The 25,702-nt window shown below is 39.2% G+C and overlaps 1 protein-coding gene across 1 annotated transcript in view; it reads right to left on the bottom strand.

Annotated features, from left to right (window-relative positions):
* LOC101871866 (amine oxidase [flavin-containing]) overlaps nucleotides 1–25,702 on the bottom strand; it is a 53,762-nt gene that overhangs the window by 26,882 nt on the left and 1,178 nt on the right. Inside the window, exons 2-3 of the mRNA XM_031051422.2 lie at nucleotides 8,621–8,715; nucleotides 7,508–7,645 (exon numbers count right to left, since the gene is read on the bottom strand). Coding sequence (XP_030907282.2) covers nucleotides 7,508–7,645; nucleotides 8,621–8,715 — 233 coding nt within the window. The remainder of the gene's footprint in view (nucleotides 1–7,507; nucleotides 7,646–8,620; nucleotides 8,716–25,702) is intronic.

The raw sequence follows: 25,702 nt of genomic DNA on the forward strand, positions 1-25,702 counted from the left end.
GAACATGAAGGTTTTTTTTTGTTTTGGTCACTAAAAAGCAGTCAGGTGTTTTATGAAGCACATATTTACAGACACTTTGCTTCTAAATACTCTTTGAAACTGGTCCTGCATGTGCTTTCAACACCTAAATTAAACCTGCCAACAAAGTGGATAAAAGCAGTAAGAAAACCTTTCAGTATTTCTAGAATTAGTCTTGAAACAAACCTTCTTCCCCTCCCAAATGTGAATAAATAAACAAAATAAATTAAATGAAAACAGGAGAAAAGAGGAGTTTCATTTGGGAGAAAGACATCAAATGAGCATCTGCCTATAGTATAACCAAGCAGACAGGGTATGCAAGCTCTCTCATACTATTTAAAGCAGAAGATAATGCTGGACTCACTTGCTTTGTTCTGGAGATACTCCAGGTTATTAAATTTCTTACATAAAAAAAAATTAAACTTTACATAAAATGTTAGAGATGCATGAAACCCAGTATGCTCAGCCAGATCCTTCCGCATGAAATACATATTTCTCTAATTCTCTTTTTCTGTAGACCTCAATTAGCCTCTCAAGGGAGACAATAATTGGTTCTTACAATCAGATGCAACTGAAGCTTTTCTCCCAGCAGCCTGAATTAAACAAGCTAGGTAGAAGCACTGCTCCTTTTCCTTATCTCCTAGGGAAGAGACTTGGGTCTGGAAGAGTTAAGACTGAGGAAGTTTCTTTCTATTCAAATTTAATTAAGAAATACATACTTTATTTCCAGTTCAGTTTTCTTACTGCTTTCATTTGCATGCTACCATTAGGTTACAGCTGCCAGTCTACCAATCAACATTCTTGATCCACTAACATCCTTTGCAAGACCTTGTTTTACAGTCCCCTTTGACAGAAATCACAGATTTACTGTACATAATCTTGATTCTTTTAAGCTGCTGTAACACAAATACTATCCATCTTTTACTTTAAAAGTCCTAATTATGAATCTCCTTCTTGTAATTACTGCTAGGTAGCTGGCACAAAAAGGGAAAATGGCCCTTTATTTACAGGGCAGGTCCAATAACACCAAAACAAGACAAGCCTTTCCTATAGTCCTGCCAATAACTGCTCTTCATTTAAAGCATGGATGATATCCCTTGCGAGGATTTGGAAGATGCTTTCACCAACCTCAGCCTATTCAATCCTCAGACTCGCTTTTGAGGCTACGGGTGAGTGTGATAAATGATATAGCATCTTGTGACAGGAATGCCTACATCCTCATATCTAGAAAGAGATAAAAGTCTGCATTCCAATAGTGTCTTGTGAAACTACCAAGGCCCAGTAGCACCTTAAGCATCTTTTAATTCACTTAGCTTCCTTTTAAAGATACTAAATGCCCAGCTTCTTAAAGATTCAGATGTATTCTTCTCAGCTCCCCAAGTTCTAGCTTACGGATTGTTAGCAAAAAGGGGGAAAAAACAAAACACCTCATGCCATTTTCCCTGGCTTAAATCAATGGCAACCAAGAGTCTCACAGACTTTTCATTCTCTGACTGCACTCTAATTAAGATACGCAAAGAAAAATGAAAGCATTTTTATCTAGTAATTCAAAAATCCATTTAAGCTGTTACGCTCTATACTACGGACTATGAAAGGAGATACTGCCCTTCGATTTGCAGAGAAGCAGGTCAAAAGCTTAAATAAATCATATTGCTTAGCTTCAGCTCATATATCACTGATATCATTGAAGAAATACCACTAAATTTTATGATTTTAGATACAGCAGTCACTTATCCAGCTGCCAATTAAATCCCAATACAACACAACCATCACATTTTTAATTCATGAACAAGACCACAGCAAACTGCATTTTAATAAGCATAGTAGTACTGAAAATGAATGACGCCCAAGAGGGCTGTAAAATTTTTTCTGCAGATCTGTTGTAGATCAGTAGGTAACCTGGCAAAATTAGTGCAGATTTGTGGACCTAGTTAAAAGTACTGCATGTGTAAGACTAAACATTCACCTTCAGTGATGTGCTGGAGGCAAGTTTCACATTAGCATTCTTCCCAGAGATGCCAATTGTGTGTACATGTATGTGAAAGTGGTGTTAAAATTGAAGGGGGCATGACAGGCATTCAGGTACCTCTAGCCAGTGCCGCTGGGAGATGAATGAGTGTGAGCGAACTCCATCCTCCTACAAGGAACTTAATTGAGGTAATGAGGTACTGGCAAGTTGCTATCAAGAGCTTTTCTAGTGACTTGAGAGGGAATGTTTCATGTTTCACCCAGCATTTTAACTTGGAAGACCCCCCCGGATATGCCAAGTGTGCCTTTTGGAGTTAAGGAAACTAGCAGGGCTTATCTCAATTATAACTACATGAGGAATGTTTTGGATGCAACGCTATGAACATAGCTGGCTACCTAAGCCAGCTGTTAGCACTGCCTGCAGTCTGCACTAAGACAACACAGAGATTAAAAGGAAAAAGTGTTGTTACCGCTTTCTACCAATGATGCTATAATCTGGTGAAATTCCAAGATGGATCATGGCATTATCCCATAGAAAGTTCTAGTGGGAAAAACATCTGTAGAAAAATTAAAAGGAGCATCGATGGGGGGGGGGGGGGGGGGGGAGGGAGGGGGGATCTACAATAGCCTTATTATTATGTTTTGAGAAAAAAGCTTTGTTGGTCGAATGTAGCCAGAGAAGACTCTTGTTACCAGTCTATGGTCCCAGGTTTTCATGCAAGCTCTCCATCAGCAAAAATGGGATAAGAGGATGTTTAGCTCTTTGCCCTGCACCACAGCAGGACAAAGAATGGATCACCCTTCATGTATATGAATGAATCAAGTTCTAAAAAGATGAATATGGCAAACCAGTAATACTAATAAATGTTTGTTTACATAGATTTAGGATAGCGGAGTAAACCAGCTCTGCAGTTATCTTATTTAGCAAAGGAACCTGTGTTACATTTGATAACATCGGCAAGTTTGTGTTTTAAAAGGCAGGAAATTTCCGTGGCTATTGGGATGCACAAAAGTGAATTACTATTTCAATTAACAAAAGAAAAAAAAAAAGAAAGAAAAGTTGATAATTAAACCCTCAAAATAATCTTCCTGCTTTCATACTTCAAAACTTCTTTCCAGGGCCTACTGCATGGCATAGGTAAAAATTATTGAGACTATATTTAGACTGAATTACCTAGACTATACTTTGGCTTTTTTTCTGAGCCAAAAGCTCTCATTTTGGTAAGAAAAGCACTAGTCAAAATTTGAAATCTACCTATCTAAGGTAAGGTCCTGAATCTTCTCTTGGGCAGCTAAGGAAAAGTTACCTTATTTTAAGGAGTGTTTTACTTCTGCCTACCAGTCCAATGGAAATACTGGTATAAGATGATGACTTCTTAGATCTGCTTTAGCTTCTTAAATCTGGAATGATGAACCTAACTTCAGTTATGCTACTGAAAAGCCATGGTGTTCAGACAGCAATTTGCCCAAATAGTACTTGCAGAGCTATACTAATTTTCTCACTAAGGCTGATGAACCAGTATTTACACAAATGAAAAGAACATACTGATCTCCTTTCAGAGACCATGAAAAAGGCTGCTTAGTAAGTGGAGAGAAATAAAAAAAGTGTAGGGTAAGAAATATAATTTTGAGTTTCTGTGAAGATATCACACACAATATAAGTGAGAACAAAAATAATCTCAGAATAGAACATTAAGAAAGATTAAAGGGGGAAAAAAACCACACAACCCAATCAAGTGGGTAAAGCCTAATTAGCAGAGACCCACCCAGAGATCACCAAAATGCATTCTTTTCATTTTGTAGTATAAAGAAGCTGCATACATTACTTGTATTAAAAAGCCTCTAAAATGAATTTAATTAACTGTGAAAGGCTTGATTTTGCCTTTGGGTATATGTAAAAACAGCAGTCAATTTTACAAGATGAACTGTGATGCCTTCTTATATAGCAAGAGAAGAATTAAAACCCTCAGATTTCAGGGCCTCTGAGTTGAGAGAATTTTGTGGTCCAGAATTTAATTATATTTGGCCGCAGTCACAAAGCTTGAGTTAGCATGTGAATTCAAACTCACACAGTGGCGACAGACCTTTGCCTATTTTAGAGTCTGGTTTGCAAGCTATGACTTGGGAGTACCACTTAGATTTCAGGGAGCACAAAAGAGCATTTTCTATTTGCAGGCAAAGCATGGGCAAGCCCCATGGCTGAAAGTGAGACACCTGTAAGATATGTATTACAAATATGTGAAATGCAAAAGGCAAGATTATTATGCTAAACTTATATGTATAGCAGATTATTATGTATAAATTTATACACAAGTATGCATATGTCTGCTACACAGTGCTCATGGTCCAATACTGTATTTTAACTTCAACTATATTATTTTCCACAGTTGTATAAACACAGGAAAAAAAAAGGAAGTAAAAGTTTTAAAATTAATGCAATTAGGAAAATTAAAGGAGATTCTCCTGACTCTGGAATATATCCTTTCTTTACTGCCTGCTTGGTTACCAGGGAGTCCTGCTGTCACTCACCTCTCTGCCTCCTCTCTTCAGGAGCTTTCCTAAAGGCAGTCAGCCATACTGGGAGCCTGAGGCTACAAGCTCTGCCTGAATCCAACCTGCAGGCTCTTTGCATGCCTTGGGAGCACCTCAGCCAGCATCTCTCTCCTTGGAGACTTTCTATACTTGACTGGGAATGGCCCCAGGGAACATGATCTAACTGTGAGTAGACACTGCTCCAAGACCAGTGTGGAGTAGGAACCTCCAAGGGCAAGTTTTTCCATATAAGGTGTAGTGCCAATCTCACACATGCCTGCTAGCACTCGGACCAATCCATTTGCCTGTATCAAATTGCTGCGGATGCTCCATTCCTCTGGCATATCTATGAGCATTTTTCAATAGGTCTTACCACGGGCACATGTGTGCTGGAGCAAGTCCAAGGCCCCAGCCTTTCTCATAGCTACCCCAGAATCTCTTTCACAGATGCAAATAATAACCAAATTAGTAAGCACTCAGTATCTCCAGGCTTGGATTGCCTGAATGTCTCCAGGAGCAGAGTGGTTTCACCTACCTCTGGATTTCAGGATAGAAGTCACATTACTGCATTCCCTGGACTTGTCTCCTAATGCCTTAGTGTCCCAGTTCAAGGCCCTTTATACACCCAACATACAGGCATGCCCCTCTCTCCCAGCCTGGGATATGACTCTGAATGCCAGCAAGTCCTGTCAGTGTTGGGTAGAGAGGAAAGCTGAGAGCCTTGACTCCCACCAGCACTCACCATCCCCAGCTAAAATGTAGCCTCAGATGATGGAAAAAAAGCCATGTGCAGCCTCTGGCAACTCATTCGATAAGACACCTGTGGTCAAGGGAAGGACAGATTGCCCTTGGCAAAAGCCCAAACTCCTGTGACATTCTCCATTTTCCTCACTGTAAACGCCTACTGCAAAACAAAAGACTATTTCAACCAGCATAGTAATACCAGTATTTCCCCACAAGCTGGCTCTTAGAGATCCTAAAAGAAAGTGAGGTCTGGCTTACCAAACAAGCAGCTTGACTGGCTGCTGAAAATAAGGCAAGTTCACACGTCAGTTTCACCTTTGACTTCAGTGACTTCTGATAACATTTTGGATTGCCCCCATGCTAGGATATACTGAAAGCTGTTCACACTGACTGGCCATGTTAATTGTCTTCTACCATTAAGGCTATCCCTCATGGCATGACCTCCTATTGCTCCTGAGAAGACTCTGAAGGCTAAATAGTGTGAGTGAGCAAAAAATCTGGCTTTGGGGGTCGTATCAGAGGTATACAAAACAGAACAGCACGGACATACCATCAGTTCTACCACAGCAGAAGTAATTGTGGACAGTCAGCACAGCAAACCACTTTGAGAATATCTTTTTCATAACAACTGAGTGGAAAAAATATTGGCAAACATATGACAGAACATCTTTTCTCTATTGCTATTTTTAAATCTGTCTATGCTTTCTTTAACCTTTGATCAAACAACAACTGCCAACTGGCAAATATTTTGCCAGTCATTGCACAATGGCTTTTCACAAGCATATAATCATAGAATCACAGAATAGTTAGGGTTGGAAAGGACCTTAAGATCATCTAGTTCCAACTCCACTGTCATGGGCAGGGACACCTCAAACTAAACAGTGTTGCCCAAGGCTCTGTCCAACCTGGCATTGAACACTGCCAGGGATGGAGCATTCACCACCTCCCTGGGCAACCCATTCCAGTACCTCACCACTCTAACAGTAAAGAAACTTCCCCTGTTTAAGTTTGAACCCGTTACCCCTTGTCCTATCACTACAGTCCCTAATGAATAGTCCCTCTCCAGCAACCCTGTAGGCCCCCTTCAGATACTAGAAGGCTGCTATGAGGTCTCCATGCAGCCTTCTCTTCTCCAGGCTGAACAGACCCAACTTTCTCAGCCTGTCTTCATATGGGAGGTGCTCCAGTCCCCAGATCATGTTCATGGGCCTCCTCTGGACTTGTTCCAACAGTTCCATGTCCGTTTTATGCTGAGGACACCAGAACTGCACACACAATACTCCAGGTGAGGTCTCATGAGAGCAGAGTAGAAGGAAACTCAATGCTAATTTCCTCAGGACTAACTTAGAAAGTTTCACTTCTGTGGGAATGCAACACTGCTTTATATCCGAAAAGGAGAAAGGATGCTCTTTTGGAGAAAGTACAGTACTAATACTGAGAACTAGTGGGCTTTTCAACAGCTCCACCATAGCTGTCCTGTTTCAGATAATAAACAGATCATTTAGCTCTGCCTCCACAAGACTGCTTGCCTCTGGTAGCCTTTTGCAATTACTATCACAATACCTTTTCCTACTCTGCATGATGTTCCCCATCAGCAAAAATAGACTTAAACTCTCATGCATCTTTCAGTAAGGATAGTACTTGTCACTGGTTTAGGAAGCCCAACCTGAGAAACTTTCAACTTGATTAAAGACACTTTTGGGACTTCTGAAACGGACTTTCAGAAACCTCAGGCAGTATATTTGAGAGCTGACCTGTACAGAAGAGTCCCAGTTGCACTGTTCATAAGCAGTTAATATTTTTGAGAGCTTTTAAATAAGAGCTCAGACCTGAACCAAGGCATCAGCAAACAGGATGTGTCTACAGGGTACATGCATAGATGTGTATGCATATAGTAATCTGTGAGTTCTTCATTACCAATATAGAGTCATAGACTCAGAATAGGTTGGGTTAGAAGGGATCTTTAGAGGTCATCTAGTCCAAATCCCCTGCAATAAGCAGAGACATCTTCACCTAGATCAGGCAGCCCAGAACCACATCCAACCTGGCCTTGATTGTCTCGAGGGATGGCACATCTGCCACCTCTCTGGGCAACCTGTACAAGTACTTTACCACCCTCATTGTACAGAATTTTTTCAATGCATTCTTAAATATGTATGCTCCACTGTAGCATGGATGAAAAGCAATGAGAAAGAAGATCACTACAAGTTGCCTGTTTTCAGCAGCATGCTTGAGAGCATCTTACCTTGACATGATGTATCAGGTGCTCCACTTCGTTCACTTTATACGTCTCTATTCCTAATTCTTTAGATAATCGCAGGAGACGATTTTGTGTTGGTCCCACATAAGCTCCTCCAAGGTCCACATATTTAACTTGCTTATTCTAGTTCATCACAGACAACACACAAGAGTTGAAAAAAAAGGCAGGGGAAGGATTAGGAAAAAAAAAAAAAAGATAAACCCTTTGTAAATAGCACACAAGTTAAAAGAGCAATCCAAAGAAATTCTGTAAATTAAACACTGCCAGAGCATTTTGGCAAGATTCCTCTCCCCATGGAAAATTTTAATCCTTTGGTAGAGTTCTGGTGTGGCAATAACCGAGAATCTTGGGTAAGGATCATAACCGTCTTGGTTGGCCTGATGTGACATTACAGCCTTAACAAAAATGATAGGAAAGCATCTGACAGGCAGAGAAAGAAGAGGATCAGAGAAATCTGAGCAGCTCCTACTCAGACATCACAGCAACAACTCGTTCAAAACAGACTGTACCAGGAAGTAGCACAGGTAAGATATTCTAAAGAGCAGAGGAAGTGGGTCTCCTAGGTAAAGATAGGGCAGAAAGTAAAGAAGTGAAGGAAGTCATGCTGGTACTAGTTCCCAGCCACCCTTGCTATTCCTTTAGCCTACATGATGCCTCACATTGCTTATTACGGTTTTGCTGAAGGCTCTTCATGGCATGGTTGGCCTTAAGGGTGTTTCTTTCATAGAGATTTCTCCAGTGCCTCTCTCTGGCAAATTATATTGAAACGTAGCTAATAATGTTCTCTTTCCCAGAGGAAAGAACTGATGACTCCAGAGCCTGCAGATGACATGGAAGTATTCTGTACCCATCATCATGCCAGTCTTTCCCTACTCTTGCTGGGACAACATCAGTAAATTTCCCACCTGCTAGTGCTCTAGAAATTTCCCCTCAAGTAGGTGCTCTAGCTGTAAAGACAAATACATTTATGTACACTACTCATATACTATACTATAGTATACATATATATATATACATCATTTATGTGTATACTATATGCACATATGATATATACTATATGTACGCATATGTAATATAAATGGGTTTGGAGATAATTACCCTTACAGTGAAAGTTCTTCCACCAACCCTATCATTGGCTTCCAGCAACACCACATTCAAGCCTGACTCAGTCAGCAGTTTGGCTGCTGAGAGACCTAAAAGATAAAAGAAAAACAATTAGACGATACTTCTGTACACGCACCCATGGCTTTTGTGACTTTACATGTAAACTCACACAACTGCCCATCCAAATCCTGAATATTTCATTCAAACACTTTGCCAGGGGGTGAGATGAAGATGGAATAACCAAAAAAAAACAAAAAACCAAAAAACCCAAACAAAAAACAACCCACCAAAAAAACAAAACAACAACAACAAAAAAAAAACAAACAAAGAAAACCAACACTCCAAACCCCAAACCAAACCAAACCAAAACAATAATCATGAAATGGAACTGAAGTCATATAATAAAAAAAAATGTGGTCAAATTTTACATGTGTTGAGCACATTTTACACCACATACTCAGTTTTTCTGCTGCATACATCAGCACTTATGATAGTTCTTCAGCCAGGTGAGAATTTGGCTGCATTTTTTCTTTCTTAACTTCCTGTTTTCTAACATCAGCACATCATCTTTTATAACTCAAACAAAAAAGGAAGAAGTGGAGTTTTATTAGGACTGTCCTAAATTTCAAAAGTTTTCCTGAAGCTTGCTATATGTGTTTGCTTTCCAGCTCTGAATATTTTGATGCACATTAGCAAAGATCCCACACAGTCAGTTCACAGGTTTCTTCTCCTGAAGAGCACATGGTCTGATTCAGAAGAGACATAATAGGCACTTATGTATGAGTAAGTCTACCTCAAAAATTTCATTCCTCAACCATTTTCTTCATACGCTTTTATCTCCATCTTACAATTCTTGAAGCTGAGACACCAAGAGAGGGAACAATGGGAATGTAGGAGGGAACATCTCATTTTAGTTCTCATGCCATAAATCCCCATAATTGCAGAGGAAAATATCATCAGGTACTGCAGCAAGTGTGTCAAGACACTACTGGAATGAAGGGAACTAGAAAGGATGCACAACATGGAGGGAATACAGTATGCAACCTCTCAACTTCTTAAGCGCATCTCTGCCTTTTACTTCAAAACACAAACTGAGATTTGTATAAACTGGGGTTCTTACTTTGGCCACATGTGAGTGATTTTCTGTTGGGATGACAAAAGTTATATTCTAGGGAGCTGCAACATCCTCTTGGACTGATAGGATGTGTTGAATACAGTTCAGCACAAGCCAGGCTAGAAGCCACACTCACAATCATAACTTAGCTATCCTTTCTGGCTCTCTGCCTAGTCACTATGAGAAGGCAATCAGCTTCCATTCTGTGTCCTAGTACATGTAGTTTTTGAGAAGGAGCTGTCCAAGTAGATTGTTCCAAGCATAAGGCAGCCATGGAAGAAATAGCAAAAGTGCTGGCAAGGAAATCAGATGGCCAAAGCTAGCATGGCAGGACTGAATGAAATGATAATGAAGAAAAAATAGCAGCCTGAGATAGAGGAAGAGTATTAATGAGAGCTACTAAAGGTGATGACCAGGATGTTCTGTAGCAGCTAGTGACTCGGGAGTAGAAGAACGAGGTCTAGCAGATGTTTCCATTAAAAGGTCAACTGTCCTGATTTTATTTCTAGCTTCATGGGTTTATTTCTCCTGGGTTTTCATAAGTGTTAGTGAGAAAACCAGTGGTGACACTGACAGAGGTCCTGATTAAGGAAGTTACATTGCAAAAACATCTGGCTGGATCAGTGGCCTTGACTACACTCACAAATATTTGAAGATACCAAGGAAGGAAAAGATACATCAAACAGTTATGTTACACAAACACAGACCATCCCTGCAAACAACCTGCAAAAAGAGATGAGCTCCTGAAAGAAAAATAGACAACAAAACAGCTTACCAGTTAAAGGAAAATTAAAAGAAAAAAAAGAAAGAAGTTTCTCTTTTTAAAAGCCAAATATTTCATCAGCTGGGAGAGGATCGATAGTAGTTATTAATAAATTACAGAAGGAGTACATAATCTGAAAGCTGTTGTCACCTCAGGTTTCCATTGGCTTACCATGCTAACAGATACTGACTAATCAATTAACAGTATTCAGTTACCAACACTGATTAAGGAATATGAGATTTGACTTTCTTTATTAAAATCTAATGAATAAACATTTCAGTACAGCTGGGAACAAAGGCAGTTTATTCCCAGGAGCTGAATAAACAGAGAAGCTTGTGAAAGGATAACTAGACTCAGATGAAAAGCAGCTGATGCTCAGTGGTAAGCCCAGATACATCTCCTTGTTTCCTTATGTACATTTCATCCACCTTATTGCATCTACCTACTATTTACCCCCTACTGTCACCTTCCCCCACCCTGCAACCCCATCCCAAAGATTCGCAGATGTACCTGTTAGAGATGGATAACAGTTTCCTCTTTTCTAACACAAATACATAAAAATCCTACCAAGTGTTGAGGGGAGGATCAGGTTCATTAATATCTCGCTGCCTTATGCCAATTCTCTAGCAGATCAGACCTGTAGGCAGAGGGATGTGTCCTTGGAGCATGATTCCATAGTGAAAGTTGCAGTCTAGAGGGTTCCCAACCTAAGCACCACCTGACCATTTCTTTTCAAGGGCTGATGGTCCACCTCCTTCTCTCACCTACATGATAGCTCTGTTCTTGTATACAGTTTTCTGGAGAAATTACACAGATAATTGCTGACGAAGATGGGGAATACAATCTCTAGCTCCTCCTCTCCTTCATCACAAACATGTAACTGGAGAAAAATGTGGCTTAAGGGAAGGCAGAGGCCCAATAGGGTCAAATGGCACAGCGAAGGACCAGATTATGTCTCAAAGCATACACAGTACAGGATAAGGCAAGACTATGGTCACAGTTACCACATTACAGTGCAATATGGACAGGTGGGAATGTTGCTAGTTTTGGTATCTCACACATTTGGAATCACAGTACTGTCACATCACCCTGTACCTGTTCCCCAGAGCTGGACTCAAGACCCCAGATGGGCTCTTGGATAAACACTGACAGACAACTGGATGCTGTCGAGGGAGACCTCAAGCCGAAGTGGTAAAAGGACATACAAGGCATCAGGAACAGTAACAAAAACATATTAAAATGGTAATTATTACTAGCACATGAATACTGGGGCTCTACATTGAGGTTTGCTTTTCAGAAATGAAACACTGCTGCAAGAAACTCTTACAAATCACAACCTCTTTCCTTTTGGCAAAGGTCAGACTGGCCTCTCTCTACTTAATACTACAATTGTCACGCACAGAGCATGCACAAAGCCTGCGAAGCAAAGCCTGAAAAAATCTTTCATACATGATGAAAGATCTCCTCTTGAGAGGTTTAACCCTTCATAAGTTTCACATTTCAGCATTGCCACAGGCTTACCTCTCACTCTTTTCACATAATTTACCAAAAGGTATATCTTTAATATTGTCCCATTCCTCACAAGTGAGAAGTCACATTGAAATATGAAATTCACTCAAAAAACATAACTACTGCATATTCCCTGTACCCAATGTTTTGTCACCAAGTGGCACTTTCCCTTCCTTCCCAAGACCATTTAAACAGAAATATAGGGGCTCAATCACTTTTGCCACCACTTTGCAGAGGACAGTAATTGGGTCTAGTTTCCACTGTTCGTCAGCCTTCTTCAAGCTGATACATCATATATATATATATATATATATATATATACAGTCAGATAATTGATGCAAACAAAGAAGCAAAAATGATAAGTCTTATTTAAAGCCCTAGAGTGAAAATACCATTGTGCTTAGAGGATGTTTAACCAGGCAAGACTTCATCTGTTACCATGGTAACCCGGTACTCAGCCGCAGCCACTCACAGATGCTGGTGAGAGATTGCCTACCCCAAAATTTTATAATGCAAGTTCAAGCCACGAAAGTCAGTTTTTCATCATGCAGCATTCTGCATTCACACAAATCTTACCTATATGTAATAATTACAATAATGATTTCACCTTCAGTTCCAACTTACTTCTTTCTTGTTTGGTATCTCTGTACCTGCTAAACATCCTAAATTGTATCATTTGATTAAATACCTTCATTGTAACCTCAATTCCTAACAGCTTTCTTGTAGTAAGAGAACAAACAATTCGTATTTTTTAATATTTTTTAAGAGAAAAATCTTAAATTTCTGTGCTAGAACAGAATCAAAACTCGCATTTGGGTTGACAAATGTGATGAGTCACGTTTCTCATCTGACTCCCTGCTACAGTGAAGCCTTCCAACCAAACACATCTGACTATCTAAAAAACCATTTTAAAATAGATTTTTTAAAAGCTGATTGAGAATTTTTCAACACCAGTCTGATTCTGCCTGGAATCAGCAAATATACTGAGATATCTTTTTAACCTTCGCATTTCCACAAAGATTCCTCTAGGAAGGACACAATTGGAAGTTGGACCTTTGATACTTGTCTAAACAATACTTGTGTCTTCTTCCATCTAGGTTTGCCTTTTATGTTTGTTTGTTTTTTCCAAGGATATTTCTGTCATTCTCTGGATGGCAATTATCTAGAATTCCCTCGGTTCCGATGTAATTTCTCTGTATTATTCATTACTTTATCATGTTCCCCCATATTTATTACCTCCCTTTTAAGAACAAAAGAAAAATTCTCTTATATATGAAATCATAAAAATCATCTACAAATTCTAAATTCTAATACATGTAGGGAGCAAAGAAAGAACCTCTAAGCTACTGGCATTCATTTAACATCTTCTAAGATGGCTGTCAAAAAATTGTTCACTTTATAACCTTAAATTCTTTTCTCCCCAACTAAAATTTCATGTTGAACTAGAGGAAAGGCCTCCATCATACCGTACTAACTTGCAGGTTTTATTGCAGAACTTACATGTCTCACACCTGGACTTCCTTAAATGCATGAAATTTGATGGTACTTATTTCTCCTCCTCTTTATTTATTTATTTTTACACTAAAGAGATGTTTACAAAGTACTTCCCAGGGGAGTTTTAGTGTTTGTAACAGATGCCAGCCAGTGAGGCTCTGCATACAGACATTGGCTATACATGTACATTAGAAATATCCAACCCTTAAAAGAGGTACAGAACTGATTTTTACTTTTGTTGTGCCTTCACAACTTGAATGTTCAGGTGTGAACAAGCTCTGTACTGGCTCGGTTAACTGCTGACAGCATCCCTCTTGATATCATGTGTGCAAGCAGGAGCTAACACCTTGTTTTCCCAGTGTATTTGCAAGAGCAGTAGCTGCACTGCCAGTCATCCTCCATGTACTCAGCAATGTCTGTGTGAGAAATGGCCGCTGCACTATACCTTGTAAATGAAGCCAAAACTGACAAGCTTCTTCAGGACTTTTTCCTTGCTCTCAACCTGTTCATCCACATCTAAATCCTGTCCGCAGAGACATCAGGTAGCAGGTGCTTCTCTGCCCTGAGCAGTGAGTAGAACAGCCTGCAGCACTGGAGTCTGAGCCTGAGCACATCAATGGGGTCCAGGGCAGTAAACAGCCATAGCACAAGCTCAACATGAGGATCCATCACAAAATGAACTTTGGAAATGTCATATGCTTTAGCCTGCAGAACAAGCACAGTCCTCTGCCCTGGCATTAATGGAGAAACTGTGGCATGTAAAAGTGTTTCACAAGACTGATGCACAAAAAAAGGAAACATACGCTAATTCTTTATATGCAAACAAGTAACGGTTACATTCAGGGTCACTAAGGTAAATGAAAACAAGTATTTCTTAACGTAAGCACTCAAGAATATTAGTCAGACCACCTTTGCCCATGGACATTTAATGTCTTGAAGATGTTACTTTAGAAATCACAAGATTCTCCTTGATCTTAGTCTCATTTTGACCAGAGGGATCGGGAATTTAATTTCTTAAAGAAAGTGATGAGTCTCACAAAACTCACATAGCCTGAAGTAGCAGAAATGTTAAAAAACCTCCAAAAATAACAGTAAATTGGTCTAAAACTACAAAAAGTTACAGAAGCTGTGTTGCTGTGGAATCACATGTGAAACAACTTCCCCCACTATTAGATGCCTTCATACAGTAACCCTTACCTACCACCTCTGATGCTTAGAAATACATACAAAATGCATAGAGCAAATAAATGAGCTTGGCCAAACTCTTGTTCCTAGTGAAACAAAACCCATCTGTCTTAACACTACAGAACTTTTGAGGAAAACCCCTTTGTTAGTGGTCAACACAGTTGCATTGTTTGACCCAAAGAAAGAGGAAGAAATAAAGAGGAATATGTCCCAAGCTGTAAGAGAAGCAGAAAAAAACTCTCCTTTAGCCAGGAATATTCTCTGGATAAGTTCCTAGCATCTAATAATTAGCTAAAGTTAATAAAAGAATCCTGATTGATGTTGCTTACACCAAATTACTTTAAAATTCAAATAAAAACCCTTCTTGTTTATACTCAGTGTTCCCTGACCTCATTTTAAGAGATATCAAAACCATCTGGTTAGTTCAATGCTGTTAGTGTAATACTGCTTGCTTACTGTTGCAATACTGAAGGGATGGAGGACAGAACCCGAGAAAAGACATGTTACTGTCTTGCAGCTAAGTGGCTATTTTGCACCAGTGGGTTTTCTTCTTCAAGTCTTCCATGGTTTCTTTATTACATTGCTGTGTTAGAAACTGCAATTTAATAGCACTGGTTTTGTTTGCATTGCTCTAATGAACACAATCTGATTACTGCTCTGCCACTGAGAGACTGAACCGGGCACTGGTCACCTTTACCTTCGTCACTCATCATTAGCTAGCTAAGTCATTTTAATTGAAATAATGGCTTAAGACAGTAATGCCTGTAAGACATTATAGATGAGGACTGTAAACAAAATAAAAATGAAAACAACAAAAAACCAATATCAACATTTGCTCAGGGTCTGGGTGAGTTAAGGTAGTACAAGCATTTTTTGTAACTTCATATTATGGAAAGGTCAAGGGATTTTGCTTTGAAGAAAAATAAATTTCTAAATTTATGTTTTTATTTATAAATTGAAGAGACATGCTCAGAGTTACAAAGGGAGAACTACAACAGAGATAGCTAACTGCCTGAAACTCTGTTCACATCAGGCTGGCACACTGCTATAAAAAATAGTGAACATGAATAATAGTTAGTATTCCTGCTTCATTGCTTTCTTAGTCCTCTGCAAAACAAGGCACACAGCATCAAGACTGCTCCAAGAGTTGTCTAGGTGACAATACTTTTTAAAAGCAAAGGACTGTAAGAACAAGATAGTGAAAAACCACCAATATTTTTTATTAATTTGGCCCTTCACCTACAGCCATATGCTTTCAGGGTGAAGGTAATCTTTTAACTTCAATAATTTGGGCCACCGTTACAAAGGTACATCTAATCTGACCCAATCTCATGGAACAAAGACAAAAATATAGTTCAGAACCTAAAAACATGGTAGAGCTGGGTCTCTAAATTGTCACTCTTGGTTATTCTCAATGTCTTACTTTCATGTGCTGAACAGTACAGTGAAAGGTTATCAAAGCAACTCTTTCTTGATGCAAGTATTTTGACCATGGGGGAAGAGACTCCCTCTTCCTAAGCTGTATCACCATGTAGCAATGAATGCAAACTATCACTCACCTCCAACATTAGAGAACTTAAAAAATCATAAAATAATGAAATTAGTTTCAGAAGCTCCAAGGATCAAAATATGACATACCCATCTGCCTATCTGCTTAAAGGTACATTTACTTACAGTATTTCTACAAAGGACAAACCATTTCTGCCTAGAATATGGTACTACACGAGCAAATATGATTTATTTCTGTTAGTATTTAATTGTCTAGCCAAGGCAAGGCAATGTATTTTCTTGTCTAAATTGTCACTCTTGGTTATTCTCAATGTCTTACTTTCATGTGCTGAACAGTACAGTGAAAGGTTATCAAAGCAACTCTTTCTTGATGCAAGTATTTTGACCATGGGGGAAGGGGTGGTGGTGCTGATTCTGTAACCTTGTCACTGAGGTCACTAAGACTGTGTCCACAAGCTAAAGTGACTTTACTCGAGCATAAACTCTAGTCCCAGCTTTCTGTGTGTAATTTCTTCTCTCTGGCAGTGCCCCTAGACAATTCATCCACAGTGCAGGGAGCAGTTTTTAGTAAGCAGAATTCTTAAAACTAACATTACAAACAAAGCCTACATTTGTCCCAGGCATCACACCTGGTTCAATGACATAGAGCCTAGCCAGTTATAAGTGAAACCATTGAAGTAATGGTACCTTAAACTCAAGCCCTGGCAAGCATGGCAGGAGAACAGTTTCTTGTGTTCAGATGGAAACCCAGCACCTTCAGTGTGGTGGCACCCAGGATCAAATGTTGAATCAACAGCATTTCTGCCCTTGCCCATGACTTCCCGTTAGTTTCCATTGCATTTTTACACTTGAAGTGCCCAGTGAAATTTTAGATTAATAAATCTGGGCACTCCAGTATTTCAAAGGATGAGTATTTCTAGTATCAATCATTAACTCTGTATTCTGTTCTTTTTAAGGACTTGTCATGTCTTACACATAGAGTGGTATACCCATTCAGTGCCCATCTCACACTTTGACAAGAAAATTCAGAAGTCTGTTTGTCTCCTGACAAACCATACCGTACCAAACCAAAACAAACAAACCAGCCACACAAAAATCCCAACAACACATGTTATAGCTCTATGATATATTAACAAGTTAAAGTTAATTGCACTATTCTAGTTATAATCTCTACTCCAGTATTATCCCCACACTTTCAGTCTGTGCCCCTCCTTTGCTTTAGATCATCCCTTTCTGCCATTTACAACCTAGGCTGCCTCTAAATATGACAGAAGGAAGAAAGAAAGGAGATAAAGAGAACTGAAAGACAAGGTAGCACTACAACAAGCATATCATACCATTGGAATAAACAAAGCTTAGCATAATGAACTGGCTGAGGCACTATAGGGATAGTTTACTAAAAGTATCCTTCTAAGGACTGTTATTATGTAGAGATATACAAATAACTAAAAAGCCAGCCTGAAGAAGAGTTTTGCCTTCCATACACAGCAGTGTGGGAAAAAAAAAGGCTAAGCTACATCTGGAAAACTTTGCAATATTATGCAACAGTTGCCTCAAAAGAGAAATACTTATCTGCTTTGCTAAATTTTCCTGTTCTCAAGCAAAGGGCTTTTTTATTATTATTTTTAGACCCCTGAGAAAAGTAAATGCTCAAAATACATGATCAAGTAGCAGACGTGAACTTAAAAAAATAAACAGACTATCATTCTCAAATCTTGACGCTGAAGAGTGACATGTAATTTCCCAGATTTCTCAGTATCTGGCGACTCACAGGCATCCATCCAGAGAAGGTCACTTCTCACAGCAGCTAGCAAAGCCATCAGCAGAGGCACTATGCCCCCTTTCCATGTGTATCCATTTTGTTTCATGTTCTCCTTGAACTATTTTCACCCAGTTACATTGAGCCTATCTCGGTGTAATTTCCAAATACCCAACAAGCTATGTCCCAGTGACTCTCTGGAAATTCCTATCGTCATCATAGCACACATATATACAAGAAGGTAAGTGTACACACACATGCACACACAGGCTAGACACTACTGGTGTGTAAAGCTTACAGGGATTTGTGAACATTTTATCTATTTGAGCACCTGAAAAATGAAGATGAATGCTACTACTTTCCAGCATCCTGTATAATCATGTCTCACGTCAGCCAGTTCTTTGCTGAAAGCCCACTTCATCTCTTGATGAACCATTCCCTGGCTGAGATACCAAAGGCTGAGAACACAGGTGTCATCCAGAGAAGCCCAAAAGGGAACAACTAAACAAAAAGATTTTCAAGTGCCTGTCTTCCCTCCATCTCTAAATGCAGGCAGGGAAAGCCTCAGCCAGACAGCTCATAAAAAGGTTAGTATAAAGGAAGAAAAAATACTACTGTTAGATTTATACCATTCTGATCAAATCCATGGGGAAAAGAAAAAAGGTGAGGAAGAGAGAAGTATCTAAGAAAGCAATTTACATTCTTTCCTTTTCTCATTTGTGCTCACTATTTAATATAACTCACTGATTCAGACTCTGGCTAAACTAGCCTTATAAAAAATAACTCATATTGGAACAAAAGAGGTGTCTTGCTCCAGTATTTAATATGTTCAAACACAGATCTATCACTCTAGCAATATAGTTTGCAAGTTTATATGCAAGCTATCCAGGAAACCATGATGCATAGTATGCAGCGGCTGTTTGATCAGCTGTTGCCATGTGCAGTCAACCAAACAGACTGTGTTCAATGCTTCACGTATGAATTATACCACCAAAATAAAGACAAACTGGCTGGGAGGCAAGAGGCTAAAAGGCACCTTTCCTCTACCCCTTCTCCCCCAAACCCAACTGAGCTATATGGTAGCAACTGAAAAATGTGAAGAAGTCGAACAGTACAAAGTAGTATTTGTAATATGAACAGGTTTCGAATTAATTAAAACTTTATGGAATTCTTCAACCGACTGAAACATGAAGTGTTGAACAGTGGTCATCACCATAACCTAAGCCTTGTAACTGCAAGATACCAGAAGCTCTAATGAATCATAGCCAGACTCTTCAGTGTTAAGTCAGTGTTAAAAATTAGCACATCTATGATGTATTGTGCCATTTACACCAGTTATCAGAAATAGCTCACAAAGTCTCAAATCTTCTAGACTACACTACTTTGTCTTATGGTCATAGTAACAGTTTGTGGAGTGAGCAGAGTTTCTGTGGTACTTCACACTGACATTACTGGTAAGCAAGCTGTTCAAACAAAAAACTGTCTGACAGAAAAGGCTGCACAAAATACAAGTGCATGGGTACCTTATTTAAAAGGATGCTAGAAATTGTTTCAAATACCAGCATGGTGTCATGTACTCTCATTGACCACAGAAATCAGCAAAAAAACCTTTAAACGAGGATCATGTAACGTTACAAAATTATAAACCTTGAACACAAATCAGTCCATAAGGAAATAAAGCCAGCTAATTAGATGAAAAATCACATCTTTTTAAAACATCTCACAAGGCAGCAGGAACCTTTATATCTGACTTATGTTTACAGAGATGAAACAGCTTATCAGCCCAGAAGGAAAATCATGTTAAGTTCAAAAATGGCTGCATAAAAAATAAACTATTTAAACTGTAATGAGATTAATGGAATTTCCTCAAGGACTGAAGCCCAGCTGAAGCTCTGGAGCCCTCAGCATTGGAAAGACATGGACATGTTGGAGTGAGTACAGAGGAAGACCACAAATATCATCAGAGGGATGGAACACCTACAAGAACAAGCTGTTTAGTCTGGAGAAGGCTCTGGGAAGACCTCATAGCAGCCTTCCAGTATGTAAAGGGAGTTTTAGGTACTGGAAGATGAGGACAAATACTTTAGTGAGGCATGTTATGACTGAACAAGGGGTAATGTTTTAAACTAAAAGAGGGTAGACTTAGACTTGCTATAGAGAAGAAATTCTTTACAATGAGGATGGTGAAACACTAGCACAGGTTGCTCAGAGAAGTGATAAATGCCCCATCCCTGGAAGCATTCAAGGTCAGGCTAGATGGGGCTCTGAGTAATCTGATCTAGTTGAAGATGTCCCTGCTCATTAGAAGAGAATTGGACTATACAATCTTTAAAGCTGCCACCTAACCCAAACTATTGTGCGATTCTATGGCTGATGACTGATTTAAGAAACATATCTGAGAGCTCTAATAGCACCAAGACACATCCTCTGTAAAGGAAAACCAAAAGAAGGTCTACAATCCACTATGGCATTGCTCAGCAAATTTTTATAAGCACGGTAAACTTCACCATTGTATCAGAGCACTCTGTGAAGTAGCTGCTATAGAACTGAGAAAAAACACAGAGGCAAGCCACTCTCTTCTGGGAAAGGGCATTGAGAATATGGCTTTTTATCTTCAAATAACAGAATTACTTAGCCACAGTTGTCCCCTGTGCTACAAAGAATGAAGCTGTGCCAGAGGGAAATGTGCCAGCAGCACCCAGATATTTTACATACAGAACAGTAACTTCTGAAGAAGAAAAGCCTTCTCAATTGACTAAATTATGTATAAGACCTTATTTATTGTCATTAGCTGCCATGCGAGATATGTAAACATAAAGCAAACTCTTTGTTAGTTTATGATACTACAAGCAGCGCTGGAAGTTTACCTCTGGGACTATCAGGGCTGTGTAAGGCAGCCTGAGCAGTGTGGGCTAATTAGGCAGTACAAACATGCTTGCTTAGTTTCTTGCCACAGTTCTCCACCTTTTGATAAGACTATGTCCATTCATCAGTTGTCCTTAAGTCCTGATGTACTCCTGAGATCCTGTTGGACAGCCTGGATGCTCCAAGGATGAAGCCAAATCAGTGGGCCAGCCTCTGGACTGTGGACACCAGCTTTTGACCCAGACTCATATCACTGTGGTGACTGACATTTTACTGTTTGCTGGAGACTGGCACTTCAGTCACTTGCTACAGCAAGGGAAGCATGCTGCATTATGTGCCTTTAAAATTATCCCTGTACTTGATGCTGCTGAGGAGTAATATGAGCAAAACAAAATTCGCCAGTGCACGTAATGTGATTTCTTGGCTATCTCTTGATGTTACAAGAAAAATAAAGAAAAGAAAAAAGCAGGCAAGAAGATGTAGAGGACACAGGTGCGTATCTGTGGTCAGGATGACCAAGTAAATTATTTTGAACTGTGTCTTCATGAAGGAAGAGCACAGAATTGAAATGCTTACTCTTTCTACATTACTACTTTTGATCCACAAAACTAAAAGTTTCCCAAGACAGAAAATTTGTAGTGTCTGTGTTAGCAAATAGTGCGGAAGAGCAGAACTGATAAGTGTAACAGTTCTACCCTGAATACTCAGTATCCCTACTATATCCATGAAAGGGGCTTTATTTCAGACAAGGTCTTGCATGGTCTTACAGGCTCAAAAGGTGAGTTCCTAGACCATCTCTTAACTTCCAGTCTCATGCAAAAAGTTGTCCAACGCATATGCTCTGATCCTGCTCTTTGGTGCACACCACAGTAAGTAGCGTAAATCAGGAGATTTACTCAAGGTACACATGTGATCCAAACCAATACATTAATGCAGATGACTACCTTCCACCATAAGCAGCGTGATTAGGTTCTAGTCAAGTGCTAGTTTAGACTGAAAGGTCTAACAAACTAAAAGCACCACTGCAGGTGGTTGCCCAAGTAAACAATGCACTGAACTTCCTTACAAAGAATTTTCATCCTCTTCTGTGTTTAATCTTGTTTGTTAAAAACAAAAAAATTAAAAAAATAATGCAATTCATCAATACAGGATATAACCCTGTGGTCTGTGCAGTTTGTAGCCCTGACATCAGCTTCTACGCAGAAACTTGGATTCTCCATCAGTTATTTCCATAACACTAAGGAATCCCTTGCCCAAAGTTTTGGCACCCTAACTTACCTTTTCTGCTCTTTCCAGGGGGGGTTTCACGTTTTGTTGAACAGACTGAATGAACTTTCTCTAATACCACCCTTCCATAATGGTTAAATAAGCTAATGTAAAAGCTTTCTTTAATGACGCATTTCTCTGAGCCTTGGGAGATGGGATGGCTCCTGCAGGTAGACTGAAAAGCTTCTTAGCAAATCAACTTTCAGACCAATTAGGAGTGAATCACAATCAGTGAATCAGCCAGTGAACTGCAAGTACTGTCCTTGCTGCCTAGGCTACCAAAATATTTCACAGCATTATGCAGCTGTTTACATTCTGTCCTGTTTACTGTGAATTGCCAAGTGGTTTTGCAAAATACCTAGAAGTCAAACAGCAGGCTTCACCAAACTACCTCAGACTCCTTTGCAGTAGCTATGACAGTACTTGAATACAAAAGGAAGTACCCCCTGATGGCAGATATAGAGACAGATGACCAAGAATGTGAATTAAGAGCTTCATCATGTCAACTGGTGGGGACATGGACTCCCTTTGCCAGCATGCATCCCAGAGAGGGTGAAATAAATTGCTGGTGAGGGTCATAGTACTCCCACAGATGGATCCATTCCACTTCATTATGAATAGCTATTACATTCATGCCACATTTTGTTTTGGTCCGGGATTTTTTTTCCTCTCCAAATGGTTGTCTAATATAGGACTCCAAAAACAGTGGCTTGTCTAGCAAACTATCTTTTCAAATTAGGAGTACTATAGCATAGTAAATTACTATTGGAAAGCAAAGAGAAACAAGTAACTAGTGGAGGTTATGAGTCTCATGTATACTTCTACTTACAACATCCCTTACTTTTGTTTTGAAAAACAATTTTGCCCTCAGTTTCAGTCTATTTTAAAACAAATGGAAAATATTCAGATAATAGGCCACAGAGCCCCTGATCTGTTTTGTGATTTTGTTTTGTTTCTTTTAAAGTAATTTGAAAATGGCTCACAGATGCAGTGAGAGCTGATGTAATTACACAGAGTATTAGAACACCATATAAATAGAAAGCAAGGCGTAAGAAGAAGACTAGAGAGTGTAGTGGTATCTCAGTAATGGAAGAATAGGTATCTAAATATTAGATATAGATAAAATATTTCTATTGAAATATTAAAGTAGGTTTTGGTTCACCATAATTAAGAAAAGGCTTCACCTTTCAGATTAAGGAAAAAAAAAATCAATTAACCTCACTTTGATTGTAAAATCTGTGCACCAGGAATTTAAGGGCAGCATTTTCTCAGATAGGAGTGTTGTTAGCATTAGGATGAAATCTGGTAACTTCTTTAAAAACAAAAAAAAGGAAACAGGTCCCCATAGCAAAAGCAGGGACCGGAAGGCACTTTTGAAAACAAATGGAGGAAGTATTTAAATGAAACCTCTGAACAGATTCCAGAATTTGATTTTAAGAAAATTTCTGTCACTGATGTCTCAATTAAGATTATAAGCAAATTTGATGACATAACCTCATAGTTTTCCTACAGTTGTTTCCACCCTCTTGCTTGAGGAGCCTTTCAAAGAAAAAGGGTTAGCTCTGAGCCAACAGAAGAACCTGTCACAATGCAAGTTCCAGCTCCATAAGGCCATTTTATGCTTCTGATCTAAACAATCTTTAATACCAGGCATGCAACACAGTGTTTTCACACATGCATTTTTAAGTTAGGAAATTTTTCTTTTAATGTATTTCATTTTAATCTACACTATTCACAAAAATTTCAAGGACTTCAGAAAATGTTTTACTCATACAACAGAATCTACTCCTTAGTAAATTCTCCTTGTTCCTCAGAGTTTATCAGGTCTGTTGAGATGATCTGAGATCTTCAGAGAAGACACAGACCATTTTTTTAATGCTTGAAAGAAATTAATGAAGACTAAACTAGAGTAGATTTTCATTACAGAACACTTAAATTAGCCAGTTCCTCAGTTTTATTCTTTGCTTTTCAACAAACCTGTATTAAAGGACACTGAAAATGATGCAGCAAAGGCAGTGGTATCTTCAGATACAACATCAGTCCCTTCAGAGTAGAACAGTGATTCTCAGGGTTGTGAAGGTCTCTGCACTGCTATTCCATTATCAGGTTTTCTTACTCCTAAAATTTTAGACCATGCTAATTAAATCTGGGTGAAAAATGGGCAGAAGCGCTGGCAAAGAGGGTCAAAGCACTGCAAAGAGACAGTTTGCATTAACCTAAATAATTAAATAAGAAATAGCGAAGTGACATCTCTGCAACATGTTTGCTCACATCAGCACCGCAGCTCTTTATTTCTTCTGCAATTACCTGCTTTGCTTATGGCTGTAGCTCATAACTCAAGCACACCTGAATGCTATGAGCACTTTCTGCTGTTTTACAGCTGTGCACCAACTGATGCCTTCCTCCCCTAAAGGCAGTAATCATAGAGTCTTGGTTGGATGCACCTCAAAAGGCTCAAAACCAGTGACTTTCTGAAGGAATAATCGTCAAATCTGGAGCAATAACAAGCCTGGTCTCTGAGGAGCGACCCATTTTAAAAATCATGTACTTCATTCTCCAGTGGACAGGAGAAGAGATTTCTGCAGCAGTTTGGCACATCAGCAGGAGTTTTCAATCTGAGCAAGGAGATACATAACTATAGCTTCAGCACCTGGCTGCAAGGTCAATGATTCACAGAGAAGTATGTGGGCAGAAGACAAAGGTGAATCAGAAGCAGTACAAAGTAGTGAAAGTGACTGAAGAGAGCTGCTTAGTCAATACTAATTTTTATCTGTGTAAATTTTTTCAGTGTCTGTGGTCTCTCCTGGCTTTCTCCAGCTAGGAGAAAAGTTGCAACAGCAGGAAACCAGTGATTTGGTGAGGATTTAGTGTAAAAGGAAGTAAATAGAAAACTGGTTCCTTATACTCCCCCCCCCCCCGCCACTTGCTGCTGCCTGCAGGTAGCAAAGAGTGAAGCACATGATTTAATATGGTATAGCACTGCTTCTCGGCTCTAACTGCTGCTTCAGAAAAACACGTGGGCTGTGCAGACCTGCCATGAAAATATTCCCATGGCAACCATGAAAGATAAGGGTATGTTAAAAGCTGTTACACTAACTCCTTCACTCCAACTCATGCAACATAGGGAGGGTAGCACTATTGCTGCATAAAAACATGCCATTGGAAGTATTTTTGCTAAGAAGGCATGACTAGATAGTTACCACTGGTTAATTTTCATACTTGACTTTCATTGCAAAACACAGCACAAATTAAAATTCACCATAACAGAATCGACCTTGCTTCATAGAAAAACGATCATTAATTTTTGCTAACTGCATAAACATACTTGAATTCAATAATTATTCAGCAGTTTGTTATCAGAGAATCATCCTTAGGAAATAATGCCAATGATTTTGTTCACTGCATTTTGTACCTCATTTGAACTGCACACTGCACACTTCAATATAACAGTTAAACAGACATCTAGAAATATATATAAATAAGTACTGAAAATTAAAAGCCATATAAAAAAAGGATTAATAAAATCATGTTTTGTCACATATCTTGAGTAATTTGTTTGCAGTTTGGCAAGAGATACTACTTGGATCTGTGGCTGTATGCATACTCAGTACA

The sequence above is a fragment of the Melopsittacus undulatus genome, chromosome 2, assembly GCF_012275295.1.
Source record: "Melopsittacus undulatus isolate bMelUnd1 chromosome 2, bMelUnd1.mat.Z, whole genome shotgun sequence".
NCBI lineage: Eukaryota > Metazoa > Chordata > Aves > Psittaciformes > Psittaculidae > Melopsittacus > Melopsittacus undulatus.